Here is a 24989-nt window from a genome sequence, read left to right as displayed (position 1 = left end):
ATGTGTTAACTGACAAACAGGATGAGATGAGTGTAACAGATGCTCTAACCAAGTCTGGATCAAACGACTTATGTGCTGCTGATGACTCAACAGTTTTACGTGGCTTGGGCTTAGCTGACTTGGATGTGGAGTCTTGCAATGTGTCTGCTGACTGCAAAGCAAAACTTGTTCAACTTATCTCTCAGTACCATTCTATCTTTTCCAGACACAAGTTGGACTGTGGAAAGGCTGCTGGTTTTGTTCATCGCATTCGCCTGAGTGATGACAAGCCCTTTCGGTTGCCGTATCGTCGTCTTGCTCCCACTCAGTATGAAAGGCTTCGTCAAGCTTTGGATGAGATGGAAGAACGTGAAATTATACAAAAGTCTAGAAGCGAGTTTGCATCACCACTTGTCCTAGTCTGGAAGAAGTCAGGAGACTTGAGAATATGTACAGACTTCCGTTGGATTAATGCTCGCACAATCAAGGATGCACATCCACTTCCCCACCAAGCAGATGCTCTTGCTGCGTTGGGTGGAAATGCCTATTTTTCTACAATGGACCTCACATCTGGCTACTATAATGTAGAAGTTCATGAAGATGACCAGAAATACACAGCGTTTACATCACCCTTTGGATTATACGAATATAATCGGTTACCGCAGGGCCTGTGTAACAGTCCGGCCACCTTCATACGGATGATGTTGACAATATTCGGGGATCAGAATTTCATCAGCCTATTATGTTATTTAGATGATGTCCTGGTGTTTGCACCCACAGAAGAGCTGGCATTAGAGCGCCTGGAAATGGTGTTCAAGCGTTTGAAGACTCATAATCTCAAGCTTGCTCCAAAGAAGTGTCATCTCTTGCGGAGTTCTGTAAAATTTCTAGGCCATATTATCAGTGCGGATGGTATTGCTACCGATCCAGAAAAAGTAAAAGCCATTACTTCTGTCACTGAGGATGATCTTATGGTTGAAGGTACCAATGTTCCCAGTCAGCAGAAAATAAGGTCTTTTCTGGGCATGGTAGTGTTTTACCAGCAGTTTATTGAAGACTGTTCGTCTATTGCCAAACCATTGTTCAACCTTACCACTGGAAGAAAGGCACCACGTGGAAAGTGGAAACGTCGAATGTGTCAGAGAGAGTTATCTGCATCAGACTGGACTGAGGAATGTAGTCAAGCGTTTCACAAATTGAAGCAGGCTTTGCTTGATCAAGTCTTGTTGGTTCATCCGAATTTTAATGAGCCTTTCTTGCTTTCAGTAGATGTTTCAAGTAATGGGCTCGGGGCTGTTTTGTCCCAGATTCCAGCTGGTGGAACAACGGCTAGACCTGTTGCTTTCGCAAGCAAGTCGCTTACCTATGCCCAGTCTCGATACTCTGCACATCGATTGGAGTTTTTCGCTATGATATGAAATGAAATCTGTGACAAATTTCATCACTGGCTCAGGGGACAGAAATTTACAGTTTGGACAGACAACAACCCATTAACATACATTCTGTCCAAAGCCAAATTGGATGCTTGTGAACATAGATGGGTTGCTAAATTAGCACCATACCAGTTTGACATTAAGTATTTTCCTGGTCCAAAAAATATAGTTGCTGACGCCCTGAGCCGAGAGCCCTTCGTGCATCCTAGTGTACTCCATCGTCTCACAAGAGTTCCTTACAGTGAGTTATTGGCAGAAGCGGCTGATGTGCGCACAGACCATGTCCAGGATGTCTTTCGTTGGTCTACTCATCCCTTTGACAGTACTCCTGATACTGAAGGTGTGGCAGTTGCTTGTCATACAGCTAAAGCCTCCTTACCTGGCACAATGTCAACGCAGGAAGTGGAAGCTGTTCTGCACTCATGCCGACATAGCGATACAAACATCAGGCCACATGCCTTGTTGCTGCCTCACCTTCCACAAGCAATAATACCATCTGAATCAGCTGACGTTAATGTGATGTTGCATGACGATCTAATGAAGAGGCAACAGGAAGACATTGTTTTGAGCAGAGTGATTTGCTTTGTCGAGAGAGGACGAAGACCTAACAGGAGGGAGCGGGCGAATGAACCAACCACTGTCTTGAAACTTTTGAAACACTGGGGAAAGCTACAAATGAAGAATGGTGTGTTATATAGAGTTTCGAAAAATAGTTTCACCAAAAGGAAGACCTACCTGTATGTCGTGCCTGATGCAGTGAAGAACATGGTGTTGAAGGGTGTTCATGACCAAGCAGGACATCAAGGTCAGCAGCGGACTCTGTATCTTGCTCGGCAAAGGTTCTTTTGGCATGGCCTGGAGAAGGATGTGAGAGAGTATGTGAAGTGCTGTCGTCGATGCGTGATCAGCAAGACACCAGAACCAGAGGGTCGTGCACCGTTGGAGAACATCATTACGATAGAGCCCCTTGAACTCGTCTGCATAGACTTTTGGTCGGCGGAGGACTCTGGCAACCGGTCCCTGGATGTACTTGTTGTGACAGACCACTTTACTAAAATGGCCAGTGCGTTCTTGTGTCCAAATCAGTCTGCCAAAGCTGTGGCGCATCATCTGTGGCATAACTACTTCTGTGTTTATGGCTTTCCAAGCCGAATTCACTCTGACAGAGGAGCCAACTTCGAAAGTGCCCTGATAGCTGAACTGTTAAATGTCGCTGGAGTTCAAAAATCAAGAACAACTCCCTATCATCCGATGGGAAATGGAGCGTGTGAGAGGATGAACAGGACTCTGGGAAACATGATACGTGCACTGCCAGCGAAGACCAAACAAAAATGGCCCCAAGTACTCAAATCTCTAACTTTTGCTTATAATTGCACCGTCCATGAGACCACGGGATATGCTCCTTTCCTGTTGATGTTTGGAAGGATTCCGCGCTGCCTGTGGACCTGGTATTCGAAACTCTTCTGGACATCCCGATGACATTCCCAAACTTTTTTTCTGGGGACCCACATTTTAAAGTCGATAAATCCTTGTGACCCAATAAACATTAGGCCCATATTCATTAGGTTCATATATCACGAAGAGAATTTATGCATTAACAAAATATGTATGACCATTTTTAAGGTCATGCTTCCACTTAACTATTTAAAAGAGATACAGATATTTGACAAAGCACATTTTTTTATTTAAGTAAACTGCAGATTTGCAGAAAATGTTGTTTACCACAAACACAATATTTATCCGTTATTTTGATATCAAATCAAAAAGTGCTTTTTCAGCATTATTCAATGCACTTGACTTCTAGATTTGTTTATTAAGTTGCTCAAGCAAGTTGCAACACATTTAAACACAACATAGGGAGGCTATAGCTTCCTTTTTTTAATAAAAAATGGGCTATCAAAAAATATTTTAATTAAAATTTACCACAGACAGAAACAGTCGGCTCTCATGCTTTTCTTTCGCATTAAATCTTTATTAAAAACAATCCTTTTAAAGAACTTTTCTACCTGGACAAGTGCACGTATTATGTTCCCTTTTTCTTTAAAACTGCATTTTTGCTTATTTTAAACCTAGCCAAAAAGCTACGTGTTGACTGCGAAACAGTGGATTTCATTTATATGCATTTATGGGACATTTTCGTGTCAATCCATGTTCATTTTTACAGCGAACAATGCGCTGTCACTTTAATTCAGCGCTTGCAGCACAGCAAAAAATAGACTCTGCCGAAATGATCGCTGCTCTGCTGCAAACGCACTGCTTCTGGGACGTACTGCTGGACAGCAACCGCGTGCAGTGTGAACGCTCCAATCCGTTAACATGGGTGCGAAAAAAAATACGCAACGCATAAGCACTGCAGACGGAGTATGTGTGAAACAGGTGATGCAGAGCGCAGCTAAAGAACAACAACAAAAAAGTAAGCAGAAGAAGAAGAAAACGACGAGCTCCCTCGTGCGGCTAATAGGTGAACTACACATATCAATTTTAATCAAGAGTATATAGCGCACTGAAAAAGAGTGCTCGACTTGGCGACCCATACAAAATCTCCCGCGACCCACTTGTGGGTCGGGACCCCGCCTTTGGGAATGACTGGTCTAGGGCAGGGGTTTTCAAACCTGTCCTGGAGCCTCCCCTGCCCTGCACATTTTGCTTGTCTCTCTCATCTAATACACCTGATTCAAATCATCAGCTCATTAGTAGAGACTGCAAGACCTGAATTGGGTGTGCCTAATAAGGGAGACATACAAAATGTGCAGAGCAGGGGAGGCTCCAGGACAGGTTTGAAAACCCCTGGTCTAGGGGATTGGCCACCCTCTTCTCACTTTAATTCCTGTGGGGAATAGTGTCTACACTGAACTGAACAGACAATTTCATGAAGTTTTGAACACCTTTAAAAAAAAATTTCTCTCTTCCTCGTCTATTTTTTTTTTTTTCATTCCTGTATATTGTTGTTGAGTTTATGTGCCTGATGTTATGTTGTGGTCAGGGATAGTTTTGGCATTCATGTTTTGTGTGAGAGCAAGTGGAATTCAGTAGGGGGGAATGTAACAGGTTCAAAAAGGTGTTTCCACTTGCTTTGGTTGCTATATGTGTATGGCCCCTTTAATTGTGGTAGAGCCTCACTCCCTGTTCATTGGCTGGCAGCATGTTGGAAACTGTTTCCGGTTAAATCAGTAATATTCGCGCCAGCAAAGAGTGTGGTTGTGGTGGGTGAGTGCTCTGGAAAAATGTATTTCTTTTATTGATCTTTCTATATTTTGACGATGTATTTTTCTTCTTTCATGTTACCAAATAATATTGTAATGGTTAATGTGCACTCGTCATTGCAGGACGTTGTGTAAGAACGCTGTGAAACTGATCACTTCATTTAAATGTGTTTTAACAGGTACATGTTCTATTATACATTTATTGTTTTGCAAACTGTTGTATATCATTACTGTTACAGTAATATTCGCACCAGCAAAGAGTGTGGTTGTGGTGGGACGTCGTGTAAGAACGCTGTGAAACTGATCACTTCATTTAAATGTGTTTTAACAGACTTAAATAATCCACCTGAGGCGCGAAATGGTGTTGGTTGTCTCAGTTACTACACACAACGCAGATAAGAGACGTTACAATGGTGCCGTGACCGTGACTCTGGAAACTACGTGCTGGAACGACTGATCGGAGGTTTCCGGAGGTGTTCGTACCGTGGTTGACGAGAGCTTTCCGCGTGAGGAGCTGTTTGGTGCAGTACCGCTTTTGACCACAAGGTGGAGTGAAGGACCGTGTTTCACCGCTTAGAGGAGCAAAGTTCGGGTATTGTGGCTTCAAATTGAACGAGAGTTTGACAACAATAGCAGCTGAAGATTTAACTTTGAAGCATTTTTTTTTTTTTGAAGACTTTTTTTGAAGACAATTACTGAGGTTTGTTGAGAAGTTTTATTGTAGAGACTAAAATTTTGCACACATACATTTTACTTGAACTTTGAGCTCTGAAACTAGGATATATTTTCAGAACCTACACATTTTTCTTCCTTTTCGTTCACTCTGAAAGTGTCATTCTGAAGTTTTGGGACAATACATTTAATTTTTTTTGTTAACCATTGCTATTGTCAATGTTAAACATGGAATCAGAGAACAGTTTTGGAAGAGGTAGAGGGCTTTTCATGTTTTCACCTATGCCTTCAGTGGGGAGAGGTAGATTAGATTATACTCCTGTCACATCTACTCCCATGTTTGATTTAGAAACTGTACACGATGTAAACGATCAATTCAGTCCTCCACCACCTCAGTTAAGTGTAGGTGAATTGAAACAACCAAGTTTGAAGGAAGCCAATGAGTCAATGGAATTACTAGTGGGGATGGTAGAACGAATGGGACGCTCTATTGGGGAAAGCATTGCTTCCAGTTTAGAGTCTAAAGTGTGTGGGTCTAGTAATGCTGACTCATCTGTCCTAAACAGAGTTCTAAAATCTGAAATCAAAGAACCTGTTTGTTTTAGGGGTGACCAAGCTGAGCCATACACAATACATGAGTGGAAAGCCATAGTGCTGTCATATTTGCGCAAAATAGGGACGCCAATTGAAGAACAAGCTGATGAAGTCATGAGCAGACTTTTGGGACGGGCACGAGAAGTTGTGAGGGTGGGCTTGCGCAGTAACCCCTCTATTGATTTGTGCAAGGGCCCAAGTCCTATTTTTGATTTGCTAAAACAGCATTTCAGTGACACAGCTTATTCTAGCATGCCATTGGCTGATTTTTATGGCACACTCCCACATGCTGGTGAAGACCCCTTTGATTACTGGCTGAGGCTAAATAGAGCCATGGACATGGCTAAGGACTGTTTAAAGAGACAGAATAAGAAGACTGATGATTTGTCCCGTGAGCTCACTGTAATGTTTATCAGACATTGTCCAAACCCTGAGCTTTCCCTTATATTCAAGTGCAGACCTGTGGAGCAGTGGACGGCAGCTGATGTTCATGCACGTTTGGAAGAGTATGGTAGAGAGAAACGATGTAGCTCCGTGGCTAGAGTACCCCCAGCCATCACTCTTTTAAAACAGGAAGTTGCCGTTCGGCCTTCTGAAATGAAGGATAAGACAACTGTTAAACCAGAATCTGATGCATACCATACTCCAACTAAAGAGCCCAGTGAACCCATGGAACGAATCTTAGCAATGTTGGAGCGTGTCTTGGAGAATGGACAATCAAGAAATCAGGCCGGTGCAGAGCGGCATCTGCCTAAGTCTCATAGAAACAGAGTAAGGCCTACTCTACCATGTGAAGTGTGTGGAGATATTGGCCACACCATCCATTTTCATTGCAGAGCGAATCATCTGTGTTTTCTCTGTTACAAAGCAGGTCATGCACGTGCAGAGTGTCCTAAAGCTAAAGCTTGCACTACAAGTATGGTGCCTGAGTTGGATGCTGTTTTACGTACGGGAAACGAATAGGCCTGCATGTGGAGGGGGTGAGTGTAAGGCCAAATGATAATCCCCCATCATTGTTGGATTATGATCTGGAGTCTGTATATAAAAGTGTATGTGAAGAGTATAGTTCTGAATGTACAGTTGTCCTGCAAAATACACAAAAACTTGAGCCATATGATGATCTGTTCTACACTACAGTAATTATTGGTGGACAAGTTGAGGCAACAGCAATGCTTGACACAGGGTCAATGGCTTGTACCATGAGCTCCAAGATCTTACCGCAATTGCTGAGTACTGGTGTGTTGTCTAGCCTCTCACTTGCCCCAACAGATGTTGTTTTGGTCGGATGTGGAGGCACCAGAACAAGACCTTTAGGAATGATTGAGCTGGACATGGATGTGTACGGCTGTCACGTCACTGTTCCGACTTTAGTAGTCGAGGGCCAGGGTGATGATCTAATTCTTGGCAGTAATCTCTTGAAACATTTGATCCATCAGCTGAGAAGTTCTTCAGAGTTACTAATAAGCATGTCTGAACATGAATGTGACAACACTGAACAAAACAAGCTGCTTGATCTACTAGCCAATGTGGAGAAATGGAGAAATGGTACTGTCCCTGATTTACTAGGAACGGTAAAGATCAAAACGGCAGTGTCACTTGAACCTATGTCTGAAAACTTAGTTTGGGGCAAACTGCAAAGCACTCATGACATCTCAGCTGGCAGTGCTGTCATTTTGGAGCCCAGCAGAGTAAAATCAAGGCCAAGGTCAGTGCTGGTTGGAAAAACAGTAGCTCTGATACGTAAAGATGGATGGGTTCCCCTCAAAGTAATAAATCTCTCTGAGAAAACAGTTACTTTAAAAAGGAATTCAACGCTTGCAGATGCTTTCCCTTGCATGGCGTTGCAGGATTTTGACTGCTCTGAATTTCCTGATGCTTGCTCATTTGCTCTTGAACAAAAAGTTCAGAGAACAGCCGATGTGTTAACTGACAAACAGGATGAGATGAGTGTAACAGATGCTCTAACCAAGTCTGGATCAAACGACTTATGTGCTGCTGATGACTCAACAGTTTTACGTGGCTTGGGCTTAGCTGACTTGGATGTGGAGTCTTGCAATGTGTCTGCTGACTGCAAAGCAAAACTTGTTCAACTTATCTCTCAGTACCATTCTATCTTTTCCAGACACAAGTTGGACTGTGGAAAGGCTGCTGGTTTTGTTCATCGCATTCGCCTGAGTGATGACAAGCCCTTTCGGTTGCCGTATCGTCGTCTTGCTCCCACTCAGTATGAAAGGCTTCGTCAAGCTTTGGATGAGATGGAAGAACGTGAAATTATACAAAAGTCTAGAAGCGAGTTTGCATCACCACTTGTCCTAGTCTGGAAGAAGTCAGGAGACTTGAGAATATGTACAGACTTCCGTTGGATTAATGCTCGCACAATCAAGGATGCACATCCACTTCCCCACCAAGCAGATGCTCTTGCTGCGTTGGGTGGAAATGCCTATTTTTCTACAATGGACCTCACATCTGGCTACTATAATGTAGAAGTTCATGAAGATGACCAGAAATACACAGCGTTTACATCACCCTTTGGATTATACGAATATAATCGGTTACCGCAGGGCCTGTGTAACAGTCCGGCCACCTTCATACGGATGATGTTGACAATATTCGGGGATCAGAATTTCATCAGCCTATTATGTTATTTAGATGATGTCCTGGTGTTTGCACCCACAGAAGAGCTGGCATTAGAGCGCCTGGAAATGGTGTTCAAGCGTTTGAAGACTCATAATCTCAAGCTTGCTCCAAAGAAGTGTCATCTCTTGCGGAGTTCTGTAAAATTTCTAGGCCATATTATCAGTGCGGATGGTATTGCTACCGATCCAGAAAAAGTAAAAGCCATTACTTCTGTCACTGAGGATGATCTTATGGTTGAAGGTACCAATGTTCCCAGTCAGCAGAAAATAAGGTCTTTTCTGGGCATGGTAGTGTTTTACCAGCAGTTTATTGAAGACTGTTCGTCTATTGCCAAACCATTGTTCAACCTTACCACTGGAAGAAAGGCACCACGTGGAAAGTGGAAACGTCGAATGTGTCAGAGAGAGTTATCTGCATCAGACTGGACTGAGGAATGTAGTCAAGCGTTTCACAAATTGAAGCAGGCTTTGCTTGATCAAGTCTTGTTGGTTCATCCGAATTTTAATGAGCCTTTCTTGCTTTCAGTAGATGTTTCAAGTAATGGGCTCGGGGCTGTTTTGTCCCAGATTCCAGCTGGTGGAACAACGGCTAGACCTGTTGCTTTCGCAAGCAAGTCGCTTACCTATGCCCAGTCTCGATACTCTGCACATCGATTGGAGTTTTTCGCTATGATATGAAATGAAATCTGTGACAAATTTCATCACTGGCTCAGGGGACAGAAATTTACAGTTTGGACAGACAACAACCCATTAACATACATTCTGTCCAAAGCCAAATTGGATGCTTGTGAACATAGATGGGTTGCTAAATTAGCACCATACCAGTTTGACATTAAGTATTTTCCTGGTCCAAAAAATATAGTTGCTGACGCCCTGAGCCGAGAGCCCTTCGTGCATCCTAGTGTACTCCATCGTCTCACAAGAGTTCCTTACAGTGAGTTATTGGCAGAAGCGGCTGATGTGCGCACAGACCATGTCCAGGATGTCTTTCGTTGGTCTACTCATCCCTTTGACAGTACTCCTGATACTGAAGGTGTGGCAGTTGCTTGTCATACAGCTAAAGCCTCCTTACCTGGCACAATGTCAACGCAGGAAGTGGAAGCTGTTCTGCACTCATGCCGACATAGCGATACAAACATCAGGCCACATGCCTTGTTGCTGCCTCACCTTCCACAAGCAATAATACCATCTGAATCAGCTGACGTTAATGTGATGTTGCATGACGATCTAATGAAGAGGCAACAGGAAGACATTGTTTTGAGCAGAGTGATTTGCTTTGTCGAGAGAGGACGAAGACCTAACAGGAGGGAGCGGGCGAATGAACCAACCACTGTCTTGAAACTTTTGAAACACTGGGGAAAGCTACAAATGAAGAATGGTGTGTTATATAGAGTTTCGAAAAATAGTTTCACCAAAAGGAAGACCTACCTGTATGTCGTGCCTGATGCAGTGAAGAACATGGTGTTGAAGGGTGTTCATGACCAAGCAGGACATCAAGGTCAGCAGCGGACTCTGTATCTTGCTCGGCAAAGGTTCTTTTGGCATGGCCTGGAGAAGGATGTGAGAGAGTATGTGAAGTGCTGTCGTCGATGCGTGATCAGCAAGACACCAGAACCAGAGGGTCGTGCACCGTTGGAGAACATCATTACGATAGAGCCCCTTGAACTCGTCTGCATAGACTTTTGGTCGGCGGAGGACTCTGGCAACCGGTCCCTGGATGTACTTGTTGTGACAGACCACTTTACTAAAATGGCCAGTGCGTTCTTGTGTCCAAATCAGTCTGCCAAAGCTGTGGCGCATCATCTGTGGCATAACTACTTCTGTGTTTATGGCTTTCCAAGCCGAATTCACTCTGACAGAGGAGCCAACTTCGAAAGTGCCCTGATAGCTGAACTGTTAAATGTCGCTGGAGTTCAAAAATCAAGAACAACTCCCTATCATCCGATGGGAAATGGAGCGTGTGAGAGGATGAACAGGACTCTGGGAAACATGATACGTGCACTGCCAGCGAAGACCAAACAAAAATGGCCCCAAGTACTCAAATCTCTAACTTTTGCTTATAATTGCACCGTCCATGAGACCACGGGATATGCTCCTTTCCTGTTGATGTTTGGAAGGATTCCGCGCTGCCTGTGGACCTGGTATTCGAAACTCTTCTGGACATCCCGATGACATTCCCAAACTTTTTTTCTGGGGACCCACATTTTAAAGTCGATAAATCCTTGTGACCCAATAAACATTAGGCCCATATTCATTAGGTTCATATATCACGAAGAGAATTTATGCATTAACAAAATATGTATGACCATTTTTAAGGTCATGCTTCCACTTAACTATTTAAAAGAGATACAGATATTTGACAAAGCACATTTTTTTATTTAAGTAAACTGCAGATTTGCAGAAAATGTTGTTTACCACAAACACAATATTTATCCGTTATTTTGATATCAAATCAAAAAGTGCTTTTTCAGCATTATTCAATGCACTTGACTTCTAGATTTGTTTATTAAGTTGCTCAAGCAAGTTGCAACACATTTAAACACAACATAGGGAGGCTATAGCTTCCTTTTTTTAATAAAAAATGGGCTATCAAAAAATATTTTAATTAAAATTTACCACAGACAGAAACAGTCGGCTCTCATGCTTTTCTTTCGCATTAAATCTTTATTAAAAACAATCCTTTTAAAGAACTTTTCTACCTGGACAAGTGCACGTATTATGTTCCCTTTTTCTTTAAAACTGCATTTTTGCTTATTTTAAACCTAGCCAAAAAGCTACGTGTTGACTGCGAAACAGTGGATTTCATTTATATGCATTTATGGGACATTTTCGTGTCAATCCATGTTCATTTTTACAGCGAACAATGCGCTGTCACTTTAATTCAGCGCTTGCAGCACAGCAAAAAATAGACTCTGCCGAAATGATCGCTGCTCTGCTGCAAACGCACTGCTTCTGGGACGTACTGCTGGACAGCAACCGCGTGCAGTGTGAACGCTCCAATCCGTTAACATGGGTGCGAAAAAAAATACGCAACGCATAAGCACTGCAGACGGAGTATGTGTGAAACAGGTGATGCAGAGCGCAGCTAAAGAACAACAACAAAAAAGTAAGCAGAAGAAGAAGAAAACGACGAGCTCCCTCGTGCGGCTAATAGGTGAACTACACATATCAATTTTAATCAAGAGTATATAGCGCACTGAAAAAGAGTGCTCGACTTGGCGACCCATACAAAATCTCCCGCGACCCACTTGTGGGTCGGGACCCCGCCTTTGGGAATGACTGGTCTAGGGCAGGGGTTTTCAAACCTGTCCTGGAGCCTCCCCTGCCCTGCACATTTTGCTTGTCTCTCTCATCTAATACACCTGATTCAAATCATCAGCTCATTAGTAGAGACTGCAAGACCTGAATTGGGTGTGCCTAATAAGGGAGACATACAAAATGTGCAGAGCAGGGGAGGCTCCAGGACAGGTTTGAAAACCCCTGGTCTAGGGGATTGGCCACCCTCTTCTCACTTTAATTCCTGTGGGGAATAGTGTCTACACTGAACTGAACAGACAATTTCATGAAGTTTTGAACACCTTTAAAAAAAAATTTCTCTCTTCCTCGTCTATTTTTTTTTTTTTCATTCCTGTATATTGTTGTTGAGTTTATGTGCCTGATGTTATGTTGTGGTCAGGGATAGTTTTGGCATTCATGTTTTGTGTGAGAGCAAGTGGAATTCAGTAGGGGGGAATGTAACAGGTTCAAAAAGGTGTTTCCACTTGCTTTGGTTGCTATATGTGTATGGCCCCTTTAATTGTGGTAGAGCCTCACTCCCTGTTCATTGGCTGGCAGCATGTTGGAAACTGTTTCCGGTTAAATCAGTAATATTCGCGCCAGCAAAGAGTGTGGTTGTGGTGGGTGAGTGCTCTGGAAAAATGTATTTCTTTTATTGATCTTTCTATATTTTGACGATGTATTTTTCTTCTTTCATGTTACCAAATAATATTGTAATGGTTAATGTGCACTCGTCATTGCAGGACGTTGTGTAAGAACGCTGTGAAACTGATCACTTCATTTAAATGTGTTTTAACAGGTACATGTTCTATTATACATTTATTGTTTTGCAAACTGTTGTATATCATTACTGTTACAGTAATATTCGCACCAGCAAAGAGTGTGGTTGTGGTGGGACGTCGTGTAAGAACGCTGTGAAACTGATCACTTCATTTAAATGTGTTTTAACAGACTTAAATAATCCACCTGAGGCGCGAAATGGTGTTGGTTGTCTCAGTTACTACACACAACGCAGATAAGAGACGTTACATAGGGCAGTGTTTCCCAAACTTTTTTTCTGGGGACCCACATTTTAAAGTCGATAAATCCTTGTGACCCAATAAACATTAGGCCCATATTCATTAGGTTCATATATCACGAAGAGAATTTATGCATTAACAAAATATGTATGACCATTTTTAAGGTCATGCTTCCACTTAACTATTTAAAAGAGATACAGATATTTGACAAAGCACATTTTTTTATTTAAGTAAACTGCAGATTTGCAGAAAATGTTGTTTACCACAAACACAATATTTATCCGTTATTTTGATATCAAATCAAAAAGTGCTTTTTCAGCATTATTCAATGCACTTGACTTCTAGATTTGTTTATTAAGTTGCTCAAGCAAGTTGCAACACATTTAAACACAACATAGGGAGGCTATAGCTTCCTTTTTTTAATAAAAAATGGGCTATCAAAAAATATTTTAATTAAAATTTACCACAGACAGAAACAGTCGGCTCTCATGCTTTTCTTTCGCATTAAATCTTTATTAAAAACAATCCTTTTAAAGAACTTTTCTACCTGGACAAGTGCACGTATTATGTTCCCTTTTTCTTTAAAACTGCATTTTTGCTTATTTTAAACCTAGCCAAAAAGCTACGTGTTGACTGCGAAACAGTGGATTTCATTTATATGCATTTATGGGACATTTTCGTGTCAATCCATGTTCATTTTTACAGCGAACAATGCGCTGTCACTTTAATTCAGCGCTTGCAGCACAGCAAAAAATAGACTCTGCCGAAATGATCGCTGCTCTGCTGCAAACGCACTGCTTCTGGGACGTACTGCTGGACAGCAACCGCGTGCAGTGTGAACGCTCCAATCCGTTAACATGGGTGCGAAAAAAAATACGCAACGCATAAGCACTGCAGACGGAGTATGTGTGAAACAGGTGATGCAGAGCGCAGCTAAAGAACAACAACAAAAAAGTAAGCAGAAGAAGAAGAAAACGACGAGCTCCCTCGTGCGGCTAATAGGTGAACTACACATATCAATTTTAATCAAGAGTATATAGCGCACTGAAAAAGAGTGCTCGACTTGGCGACCCATACAAAATCTCCCACGACCCACTTGTGGGTCGGGACCCCGCCTTTGGGAATGACTGACATAGGGCGATAGAAAATATACGGTTTGTATGAAAAACATTATGCCTATGGAATGTCCCCATAAAATATGTAAACCCAACATGTGTGTGTGTGTGTGTGTGTGTGTGTGTGTACCTGGTATTTATCACATTATGGGGACCAAATGTCCCCACAAGGATAGTAATACCAGTAAATTTTGACCTTGTGGGGACATTCCTTAGGTCCCCATGAGGAAACAGGCTTATAAATCATGCACAATGAGTTTTTTTGAGGAAGTAAAAGTGTGCACAATCTCCTGTGAGGGCTAGGTTTAGGTGTAGGGTAGGTGTAGGGCAATAGAAAATACGGTTTGTACAGTATAAAAACCATTACGCCTATGGAATGTCCCCATAAAACATGTAAACCAGTGTGTGTGTGTGTGTGTGTGTGTGTGTGTGTGTGTGTGTGTGTGTGTGTGTGAAACAACAGGTTTTACCATGATTTCCACTTTGATTCCAGACTGACTGAGTGGTTCCAAGTTGGGCGTCAAAGAGAAAATCCTGTACTTAACTGCAAAAGAGGTCAAAGCAGAAACTGGAATGGGCTAGTTTAAAGGTTAATGCATTATTATTTTTGTGTGTTAAATGTTTTAAAATGACACCATAAATAGTTCACAATAACCAGGATAGTAGCCTAATAGCTTGAACAGCCTAATGGCGTATCTTATGTTCCAACATATATTACAGTTAGCTTCAGATGATCTGACACACAATGTAATTAAGTTCACATAGTGCATTAATGCACTCTATATTTGAAAAGGTTTTTTTTTTCTTTTTTTTTCTTTCAACACTTAATCGTACCTGTGCTAGCAGGTGTGTAGATGGGCTTATCTGTTTGTACAAATATATATCCAGACTGGAATGAGAGCATGACCACTTTCTCCAGAGTGACAGATGGGAACTGAGCTTGTAGATACACATACTGCTTCTCCAGAGGATCGTCAGAAAAGAAGTTCTGATCATCAGGGATCTAAATGACAGAAAATGCATTAGCCCCCTGCCAATTTAGAATAAATGAAAAGACATTTTACAAATTAAATTGTCCTGTTGTGCAGTCATGATGCATCACACATACTCCTAGCAAAAAAACAAGCAAAAAGTATGTCAAAGTCCAAAGTATCACCTTTATATCTGTAAGGATTTGGGAATTATTGGCTGCAGTCAGTGTCACTGATTTAGACACTATCTCCTTGTCTTTTTTTGGGTGGTTCTTAACTATGATCTTCACATTCAGGTCTCCTCCAGAGTAATCCTGAGCCTCCACAAACACATTCTCTGAGGAACCCACCCTCAGCAAATTAGGAGCTGACAGAACAAATCTAAGGAGATCCAATCAGAGCATTTGAAAACAGATCTGCTGGTGAATCCATGAACAAACCGTGTGTTTGATACTCACAGTGGGTCGCATAGTGTGAGGAGCGCTGAGGAGAGAAGAACAACAGTCAGAAACAACAGCTTCACGTCCATCCTGTCTGTCTGTGTGTCTCTAACTGAGCGTCCTCAGATTTATATCCACCTCCACGACCCTCAGAGTCCAAACTGCTCTCTCTCTCTCTCTCTGACACTCCTCTTTCCATCACAGCGATTAGGCAACACGTTAGGGAAGGGGAGGATTTTGGACATATTCTTATGGTGGAATCATAAAAATGTGTACAAGAAGCTCCAATAATTGTGTCAAATATTGGGCTGATTGATATCTGTGAGTGAGAAAAACTCTAAATTATGATGAAGCTGTGCATCTCAATGTAATGTACATGTGGGTTATACCATTATGCATTTTCTTAAACATGTTAATAAGCATCCCATATGCACACAAACCCAAGAAATGACATATCCAGACTATTATGGCATAACTGTCTAATGCTTGGTTGTTTGCATTCCAAAATATTCCCTTAATAAAAATTTTATATAATATAAATTTCAGTGTGCTCTTCCTTTCTTTATATACAAAGCTGTAGAAACAGAACAATTGTCAAAATGTTGTGGAACTGAGTGCAGTTTTGTGTAACAGACATGAGACTTGCAAAAGAGCTTGATAAGTCCTGGCAACGCAACTCTGATTTCCCGTAAATTATTGTGGTTGTTGTGTAAATTCAACCTTTGGTAAATTGGCAGCTGCTCTGTTGATTTAGTTTATTTTCATGAAATGCCAAGGATGTAAGGTGCTCTGGAATGAGATTTGTTGAATGAATTTTAACTTGACTAACAACATCATCTTTCCCCTAAAAGATATACACACATACTACTGTATTTTTTTACTACTTCATGAAAATAAATGTTAATGATAATTTAGAAAGTGTGCCTTTCTAATCTCAGGTTGCTCCAGTGAGAATGTCACTGTAAGTAGGGGATAGGGTGTGTTGAAACACATTTTGTTTGACATGTTTAGCAAATGCCTGTAGCATTTTTATTTGCCTTAACCTTTAATATTATTTTTATATTTTTTATTTTTGATAAACAAAATAAATATACACATTTAAAATGTCCCACATTCCTCCTGCAACATTCGCAAATCCAACATTGATCAAAACAATCTAACGTAGAAAGTGAGGTGCTGTTGAACAGTTTTTTAGCTTATTTTTATGATTGCACTATATAAGTACAGCCAAATCTGTACATACATGATGGTTTGTTGTGTAAAAGATAATGTATAGTCAGCCGACCATTATTAGCCCATTAAATAAATATCTGAAGTGATCAGGATATATATAACCTTATAAAATGTATTTTGCAATGAATATAATTATATTGACATTTAATTGAATTTATCTGTCATTTAATGACATTGAATATGATCAAATTATTAGTTCAAAAGATTAGTTTAACGGTTCCACTAAGAAATAAAAAAGTCCATTACAACTTATAGCAAAAAGACGAAAACTGCTAATACTTTAAATAATAGGCTTTATCGGACTGTTAGTAGTAATCTGCAATCAAAATAAGACTACAAGTCTTCCTCAATTTTAGGCCCTCTTTCATTTTTTGGTCAGTCCTTGGATGTGGTGCGCTTTTTTTTTTTAATCAATCATGATAAAGAGCTGTAAAACATGTGAAAAAGTAATTTTGGTATATGAATGTATGGTATATACAATCTTAGATTCAAGCAATTATGAGCCAAATTAAATGAGGAGGAGGATCAAAAATGTCCACCCTGTTGGGGACAAATGCACAACAATTTTAAATATTTATGTCAAATGTAATATTTAAAATATTTAAAACAATTTAACTACACTACTTCTTCAACTTAAACATCATCACTACGCTAAATGTGTCCAGCCTGTTAGTTTTTCTGACTTAACAGGGTGGACATTTCGACCTAAAATTAGTTACTTTTTTTCACAGATTCCTTAGCAGGGTGGACATGTTAAAGTTGCCCACATCAGACTAGAATGATAAAATAAGTAAAACCAGTCAAATAACAAAACAGTGGCTCTCAATCACCTTCCCTAGTTGTTTTCCTTCAAGAAAATTGTGTCAGGTGTTTGATAAAATGTAATTTTCTTTTTCCAACTTTATTTTAAAGGGCCAGTAGTAAAATATAACAGGGTGGACAAAATTTGAGGGACAAGCTAAAAACATTTAGTATTCTTATTTTTTATGATTTTAACACTTGGAAAATATATATGCATTAAAGAAAACTATTACTGATACCAAACAAGGTGAAAAAAAAAAAAAAAAAAACTTATATCAAGTGTTGTGTTCATCACCAAAATGGCAGACACAGGCCTGGGGGACATAGAAAAAAAAGTGATATTTGGTGGTTTAAAATGCTGTAAAATGTAAAGAATTATATATACATAAAAACTTAAATATGCTTAAAGTTCACAAGGTGTTTGTCAAAGACAACTTTAAAACTGATGTTGCTGAAAATTTGAAGGCAATATCATGACCTTTACTGGGGACACATAAAGCACCAAATCCCAGCAATGATCCCTTTGTATCTTACTAGTTCGATTGCAGTTCAATTAGATAGCATTACGACTTTGAAGAAAGAGCAAGATTGCAGAGGGATATCAGAGGTGATTGTTGAATTCCCTGTGGTACATTTCTGAAATTGTCTTCCCAAAATACTTTCTGTTAAGGATGGGTGATACCACTTATTTTCGATACGATACCTACGGCATCTATACCGATCAGATGCTTCTAGATACTTCTAAACGTAACTTTTCAATTATTACATTTATTAAATTACTAAGAGTAAAATAATATTTGAAATTCCTTAATTGGAACTTATTAAATGATATTTTTTACACAAGGTTAAAATAGTTGAAAATATTTAGTTTTTATAAGGGGCTGCCAGGGCACACTTAAAATGCAATATTTGTATTATGACATTGTATGATTTATATTACAATCACTACAAAACAGAACTTTGTCAAATAAAGTTAAATGTTTATTTAAATAAATGCAATTGCACAAATTATGTAGGCTACAATTTAAATTTGTTTATTGTGAAATAACTCAAACATATGTTTTTTTTTTTCTGTCTTCTGATAGGGGAGAGTAGGGACAGTTGCAACATTCAATAAAATGTAATTAAATCATTCTTAAATAACTTTTTGCAATTTCTTAATTTTATTTGTGCCCAGTCAGGGTCTTTAAAAAGGTAAATTGGCTGTATAAAAACTATAGATTTTTTATCTATTCACTTAAAAAGGAGAGATACCTAAATATTAAAGGGGCTCATTACTATTATCATTATAAATGTACAATTATGTAATGTTATGGCAAGCTTTTAAATCAATGTTGTGGTAAGGAACAGCATGTTGGCATGGTTGCAACAGAGTGTTGCAACTGTCCCTAACAGTGATAGCCATGATAAAATTGGTATATTAGGTAGACACACACTAGCTGTCACGTTAGAAACAAGGGAGGTCTGGGTCCAGATGCAGGTAAGTAAAGATTTTAATGAAAATAACAAAACAAACAAAGCAAAAGGCCAACACGGCACAACTGAACATAAACTCAAAGAACAAAACAATAACAAGGTCAGGAGCTGAGATCTATGACACAAAAACACTGAGGACAAAACACAATGCAACCATGAAGCAGAAGTGAGAAATGAGAGTTCTTATACTAAAGTCCAAATGGTGAACAGCTGTGAGTGAATCAGTGTTAATTACAAAACATGAGTGAATACTTAGGAAAGTGAGTGCAGGGAAGGGAAAACAGCGACCTCAGGTGGCTGAGGGAAGTCCCACAGCCCAGATCATGACACTAGCTATGCCTATTAGAAGCTCAGAACCCACTGATCAAAATGTAATGTTTCCACAACATCAGTGCGTCACACAAACAACTTAGACACTATGACAAAAAATCTCATCTTTAAAAAAAATACCCTTTTACCATGAAATTGATTTTTTGTAGAAGGAATGATCACATGTGGCTGATTTCTTCCAGGAAGAATGAGGGGCCAATGAAGCATGTGCAGTATGAACATCATCTCTGTATCTTATTCCTGCTTGATGAAATAAGCCAAGTTGCAACTGCCCCTTGTTGCAACCGTCCCCACTCTCCCCTAAGCATTGTTCTGGGCTGCCGTTCCCAAATTCACCAATGCTTTCTTGTTATACTTTTGGGGAAGGCGACCCTGTTTGAAGGCACTCAAGAGAGTGAACGCTCTCTGTGATTGACTGGTTATTTTGAAATTAACTATTGTTTGAATTTACAAAAAACGGCACCGTTACGGACAATTTAAGACATAATTAGAGATACCATGGAGTCCGCAAATGCCACTGGCCGTCGACAAGCAATTCAACACGATTAAAATGTTTGCAGATGTTAACATTTTTTTATTAAAATTAAATGTGGTTAGGCAATGCCTTACGTTTATTTTCAAACTTATTTTATATAATTAGTATTATTACTACTACTTTATCAGGTAGTTTGAATTTATATGTAGGCGGTTTAGGGATAAGTTTGAACGCGCACTTTGAAAAAAAAGGGGGCGTTGAGATTCTTGAGCGCGTTTCAGATGAGTTTCTTGAGTGGAACAGGTAAGGCGAGTCGACGCGCTTCCGGACGCAGGTGAGAGAGCTGCAGTCATGAACTCGCGGATCAAACGAGGCTGCCTTGCTCTGTTCGCGTGGACGCTGAGGTCTTGATCATTTGGGATTAAAAATAACAACAACAGGAGTTCCTCCGCGGATATCACAGCAGTTTCTCAGGTGAGCTCAGTTTCTCTTTCAGTCGAATGGCTGTTCCTCTCAGGGTGTTTTGTAAACAGCTCGTCAAACCGGCTTCGCCACCTGCATTCCGTGACAGACTGGTTAACTGACTCATCACGAGCTGATAAAGCTCATTCCACCTCAGCCCAACCACTGCCTGCTCATCAATACATTATCTCCTTAAAATAGTAACTATTAAACTCGAAAGTCAGATAATGTGTGAAGAATAGATCACCAGGAACGACAGTCCATTATAAAAGCAGGTATCAGATGACAGTATGGTACTTTAATATAGGACAGTGTATTGAATACCATGGGATATGACTGTGAGAAGGTATGTTTGTCTTAACTTTTGTGCCTCATGATCTTAAATAGTTAATTGTAAATATCAGATCAAATGTTTAATATGTGACCCTGCACCACAAAGCAAGTCATAAGTAGCATTAGTTTTATAGATTTAGCAAAATTGTTGATTTTACTTTTATGCCAAAAATAATTAGGATGTTCTTTCTTTCTTTCGTTCTTTCTTTCTCTTTATTTATAAAGCACTTTCACACAACTGCTAGTTGATCCAAAGTGCTGTACGGTATAACTAAAAACTCAACATGTACAAAAAAACAGAGCAGCATAAGCACAAAAACAACAATGCAGTTAACATGGCTAGATAAAAGTTGGCAAAATGTTTTTTTTTTTTAAAGTAAGTATTTAAACATTGATAAAGAAGGTGCATCTCTAATAGAAGCTGGTAGCCTAATTTGTTCCATAGGCTAGGACCGGCGACAGCAAAGGCTTGTGCACCTCTACTATGGAACCTTGATCTAGGAACAGAGAGGAGACCAAGATTACTGGATCTTAGAGACCTGTTGGGTTTATGAATAGAGATAGCCTCTGAAAGATATGCTGGTGCTGGGTTGTGACAAGATTTAAAAACAAAAGTTAAGATTTTAAAAACAATTCTGAGTTTGACGACTGGTAAACAGTTCAGCGTAATAAGAATGGGCCAGATGTGATCGAACCTGCATTTAATATTAAGCAAAGATCCATGAAGATGTTCCATGAAGATATTTCGTAAATATATCAAAACTTAATTTTTGATTTGTAATATGTATTGCTAAGAACTGTATTTGGACAACTTTAAAGGTGATTTTCTCACCTTTTTTTTTTTTTGCACCCTCAGATTTAAGATTTTCAAATAGTTGTATCTCGGCCAAATACATCATATATAAATGAAAAGCTTGTTTATTATGATTATGACACTTATTACTGGTTTTGTGGTCCAAGGTCACATACTAATTTACTAGATGAATATAAATTGTGCCTTTGTATGAATTCACCAGGATTCACTTTATAAAGTTGATTAAGCTCAGAAAATACAATTTGCAGTCATTATATAATTTATATATTTAAATTGTTGTTATATAGTAGATTTGTTCACTTGTTGACACTTGTTTTCCCTCATAAAATATTAAGGAAACACCTACAAGAACACCTACACTTTGACAGATAGTGTATTAAAATGAAAATATTATTACCATCCTGATAATGACAAAAATGTTTTATTGTGCCTTTTTATGGTGTTTACCCAAAAAGCAAATTGCGGCTCTGTGATTTATTTTAATTGTAATTGTGAAAATAAATAGGTTCAGTTCATGTTCAGCTATGTGTTAAGTGCTTTTTGTGGATGTCCTTGTAGTTGTAGGTCAGTGTTGTTTTCCCAGACTAATAATTAACTCCATCAGTCCACAGCTGAACAGTAGACCCATTTGAAATTATCTTCTCATCTGTGAATGTTTTTGTGTACTGTAGGAATTCACGTCTTGCTTTTATCTTCCTCCTCCACTAGGTTACAGTTCCCATCCAAAATGTAAAAGGATGACCACTGTGTAGTCATTCAGTCAGTCTATTAACCAGGTACTTTGCCTCACACACGGATACTTACATCTTGTGTCTTCTTATACAGACACACCCTTGAAACACTATTCCGTAGATGTTCAGTCTGTGTTTGTTTTCACATGTGCGTGTGGAGCATCATGAGTTCGGTGAGCCTGTCGGACCTGTTCATGCCGGTGTTGTTCCTGCTGGCTCTGGCCTTGGTTCTGTTCTCGTGCGTCCTACGTAAGAGCCGGCAGATGGAGGGATCCTACCAGCCCAGTGCGGAAGAGCGGAAACAAGCCAAGAACAACGGAGCCGAGAGACCCGGTCTCGCTCTTCCGCTGCCCAAAGAGGAGAGACTAATCTGAATGAAGCCCTCCGAGAAGATGCGGAAACCACACCACTGTTTAGGTTCATCAGGTAAACCTAAACAGAACTTGTTGTGCCAAGAACTTCTGTGGAGTCCTGACAAACCAAGTGAAGGGTCATGGATGGAGAACGTGTGAAGTGGTGGTGGGTATTTATTTGGCGTTTTTGACTAAGATGTGAGAATGCTTTCACATCGCAATGCACTGTTAATGTTGATATATCAGTTCAAAAATGCTTTAAAAGCCTTTGCTATCACACTTGGGATATCTGAAGACACTGGGAAATGTATTTATCAAAAGTAAAGAAAAGCCAGATGATTTACATGGACAGCCAAACCAGTTTGACTTTGTTTACTTCATATGTGCATTAAGTTTACTCACCTGAGAGTCTTTGTGAAGGAGTCACATGGCAGCTTTATCTCCAAAATAGTTTACCATTGTCATACTGAATGCTTTAAATGTCCAAAAGTGAACATTATGTTGTTTTTTCAAGGGTAAAAAAAAATATATGTATTGCACTTTGTCAAATATTGTTTTGTATTAGGTTTGCATGTCTATGTAATGTCTGTGACACATAAGGAATGATGCTGGTCATAATGTGATGAAGTGATAACTGTGGATGATTAATTAAAACACATCTGTGAGTAAATAGCCTTGTCCTCAGTTTTGTGCTCCATTCAGAGCATGTCATCTGAGAGGTTTTTTTTTTTTTTTTTTTTTTGTGGCTGTGTCAATATTTGCTCTGATTTAGCAGCCTACGCTTTGCACTCCCTGATAAGTTTTTTATATATATATATATATATATATATATATATATATATATATATATATATACAGGTCCTTTTAAAAAAATTAGCATATTGTGATAAAGTTCATTATTTTCTGTAATGTACTGATAAACATTAGACTTGCATATATTTTAGATTCATTACACACAACTGAAGTAGTTCAAGCCTTTTATTGTTTTAATATTGATGATTTTGGCATACAGCTCATGAAAACCCAAAATTCCTATCTCAAAAAATTAGCATATCATGAAAAGGTTCTCTAAACGAGCTATTAACCTAATCATCCGAATCAACTAATTAACTCTAAACACCTGCAAAAGATTCCTGAGGCTTTTAAAAACTCCCAGCCTGGTTCATTACTCAACCGCAATCATGGGTAAGACTGCCGACCTGACTGCTGTCCAGAAGGCCATCATTGACACCCTCAAGCAAGAGGGTAAGACACAGAGTGCTCTGTTCCCAGAGTGCTGTATCAAGGCACCTCAGTGGGAAGTCTGTGGGAAGGAAAAAGTGTGGCAGAAAACGCTGCACAACGAGAAGAGGTGACCGGACCCTGAGGAAGATTGTGGAGAAGGACCGATTCCAGACCTTGGGGGACCTGCGGAAGCAGTGGACTGAGTCTGGAGTAGAAACATCCAGAGCCACCGTGTACAGGCGCCAGGTCAAGCCACTTTTGAACCAGAAACAGCGGCAGAAGCGCCTGAGCTCGGCTACAGAGAAGCAGCACTGGACTGTTGCTCAGTGGTCCAAAGTACTTTTTCCGGATGAAAGCAAATTTTGCATGTCATTCGGAAATCAAGGTGCCAGAGTCTGGAGGAAGACTGGGGAGAGGGAAATGCCAAAATGCCTGAAGTCCAGTGTCAAGTACCCACAGTCAGTGATGGTCTGGGGTGCCATGTCAGCTGCTGGTGTTGGTCCACTGTGTTTTATCAAGGGCAGGGTCAATGCAGCTAGCTATCAGGAGATTTTGGAGCACTTCATGCTTCCATCTGCTGAAAAGCTTTAAGGAGATGAAAATTTCATTTTCAGCACGACCTGGCACCTGCTCACAGTGCCAAAACCACTGGTAAATGGTTTACTGACCATGGTATTACTGTGCTCAATTGGCCTGCCAACTCTCCTGACCTGAACCCCATAGAGAATCTGTGGGATATTGTGAAGAGAAAGTTGAGAGACGCAAGACCCAACACTCTGGATGAGCTTAAGGCCGCTATCGAAGCATCCTGGGCCTCCATAACACCTCAGCATTGCCACAGGCTGATTGCCTCCATGCCACGCCGCATTGAAGCAGTCATTTCTGCAAAAGGATTCCCAACCAAGTATAGAGTGCATAACTGAACATAATTATTTGAAGGTTGACTTTTTTTGTATTAAAAACACTTTTCTTTTATTGGTCGGATGAAATATCCTAATTTTTTGAGATAGGAATTTTGGGTTTTCATGAGCTGTATGCCAAAATCATCAATATTAAAACAATAAAAGGCTAGAACTACTTTCAAATGTGTGTAATGAATCTAAAATATATGAAAGTCTAATGTTTATCAGTACATTACAGAAAATAATGATTTGAAAAGGACCTGTATTACACAAAAAACATGAGCATTTTTTCTTTTTTTTTTTTACTGTTATCTAAATCATCACCATGTAGTACTGTTTGCATATTGTTTCTCAGTTTGAGAAACAATTTGAACTTAATATGCTTCCTAAATATCAGCAAACACATGATATTGTATTTATGCTTTTGTGCAGAAAAAAAACTACATACGGCACCTTTGAGAAGAATATGCTCAGCAATTGTGTTGACATATTAAAAACTAGATTTTCACCACAGATG

At 39.8% G+C, this 24989-nt stretch overlaps 1 protein-coding gene across 1 annotated transcript in view; it reads right to left on the bottom strand.

Moving 5' to 3' along the window:
• LOC141336342 (complement C3-like) overlaps positions 1–15488 on the bottom strand; it is a 115460-nt gene extending 99972 nt beyond the window's left edge. The window contains exons 1-4 of the mRNA XM_073841916.1: positions 15357–15488; positions 15084–15279; positions 14762–14930; positions 14398–14471 (exon numbers count right to left, since the gene is read on the bottom strand). Of these exons, the coding sequence (XP_073698017.1) occupies positions 14398–14471; positions 14762–14930; positions 15084–15279; positions 15357–15427 (510 nt within the window). The 5' untranslated portion in view covers positions 15428–15488. The remainder of the gene's footprint in view (positions 1–14397; positions 14472–14761; positions 14931–15083; positions 15280–15356) is intronic.
• Between the last annotated feature and the right edge of the window lie 9501 nt (positions 15489–24989).

This window comes from Garra rufa, chromosome 6 (assembly GCF_049309525.1).
Source record: "Garra rufa chromosome 6, GarRuf1.0, whole genome shotgun sequence".
Classification (NCBI taxonomy): Eukaryota; Metazoa; Chordata; class Actinopteri; order Cypriniformes; family Cyprinidae; genus Garra; species Garra rufa.
The sequence above is the reverse complement of the archived record's forward strand: the minus strand, read 5'-3'. Positions and strand labels throughout refer to the sequence as shown.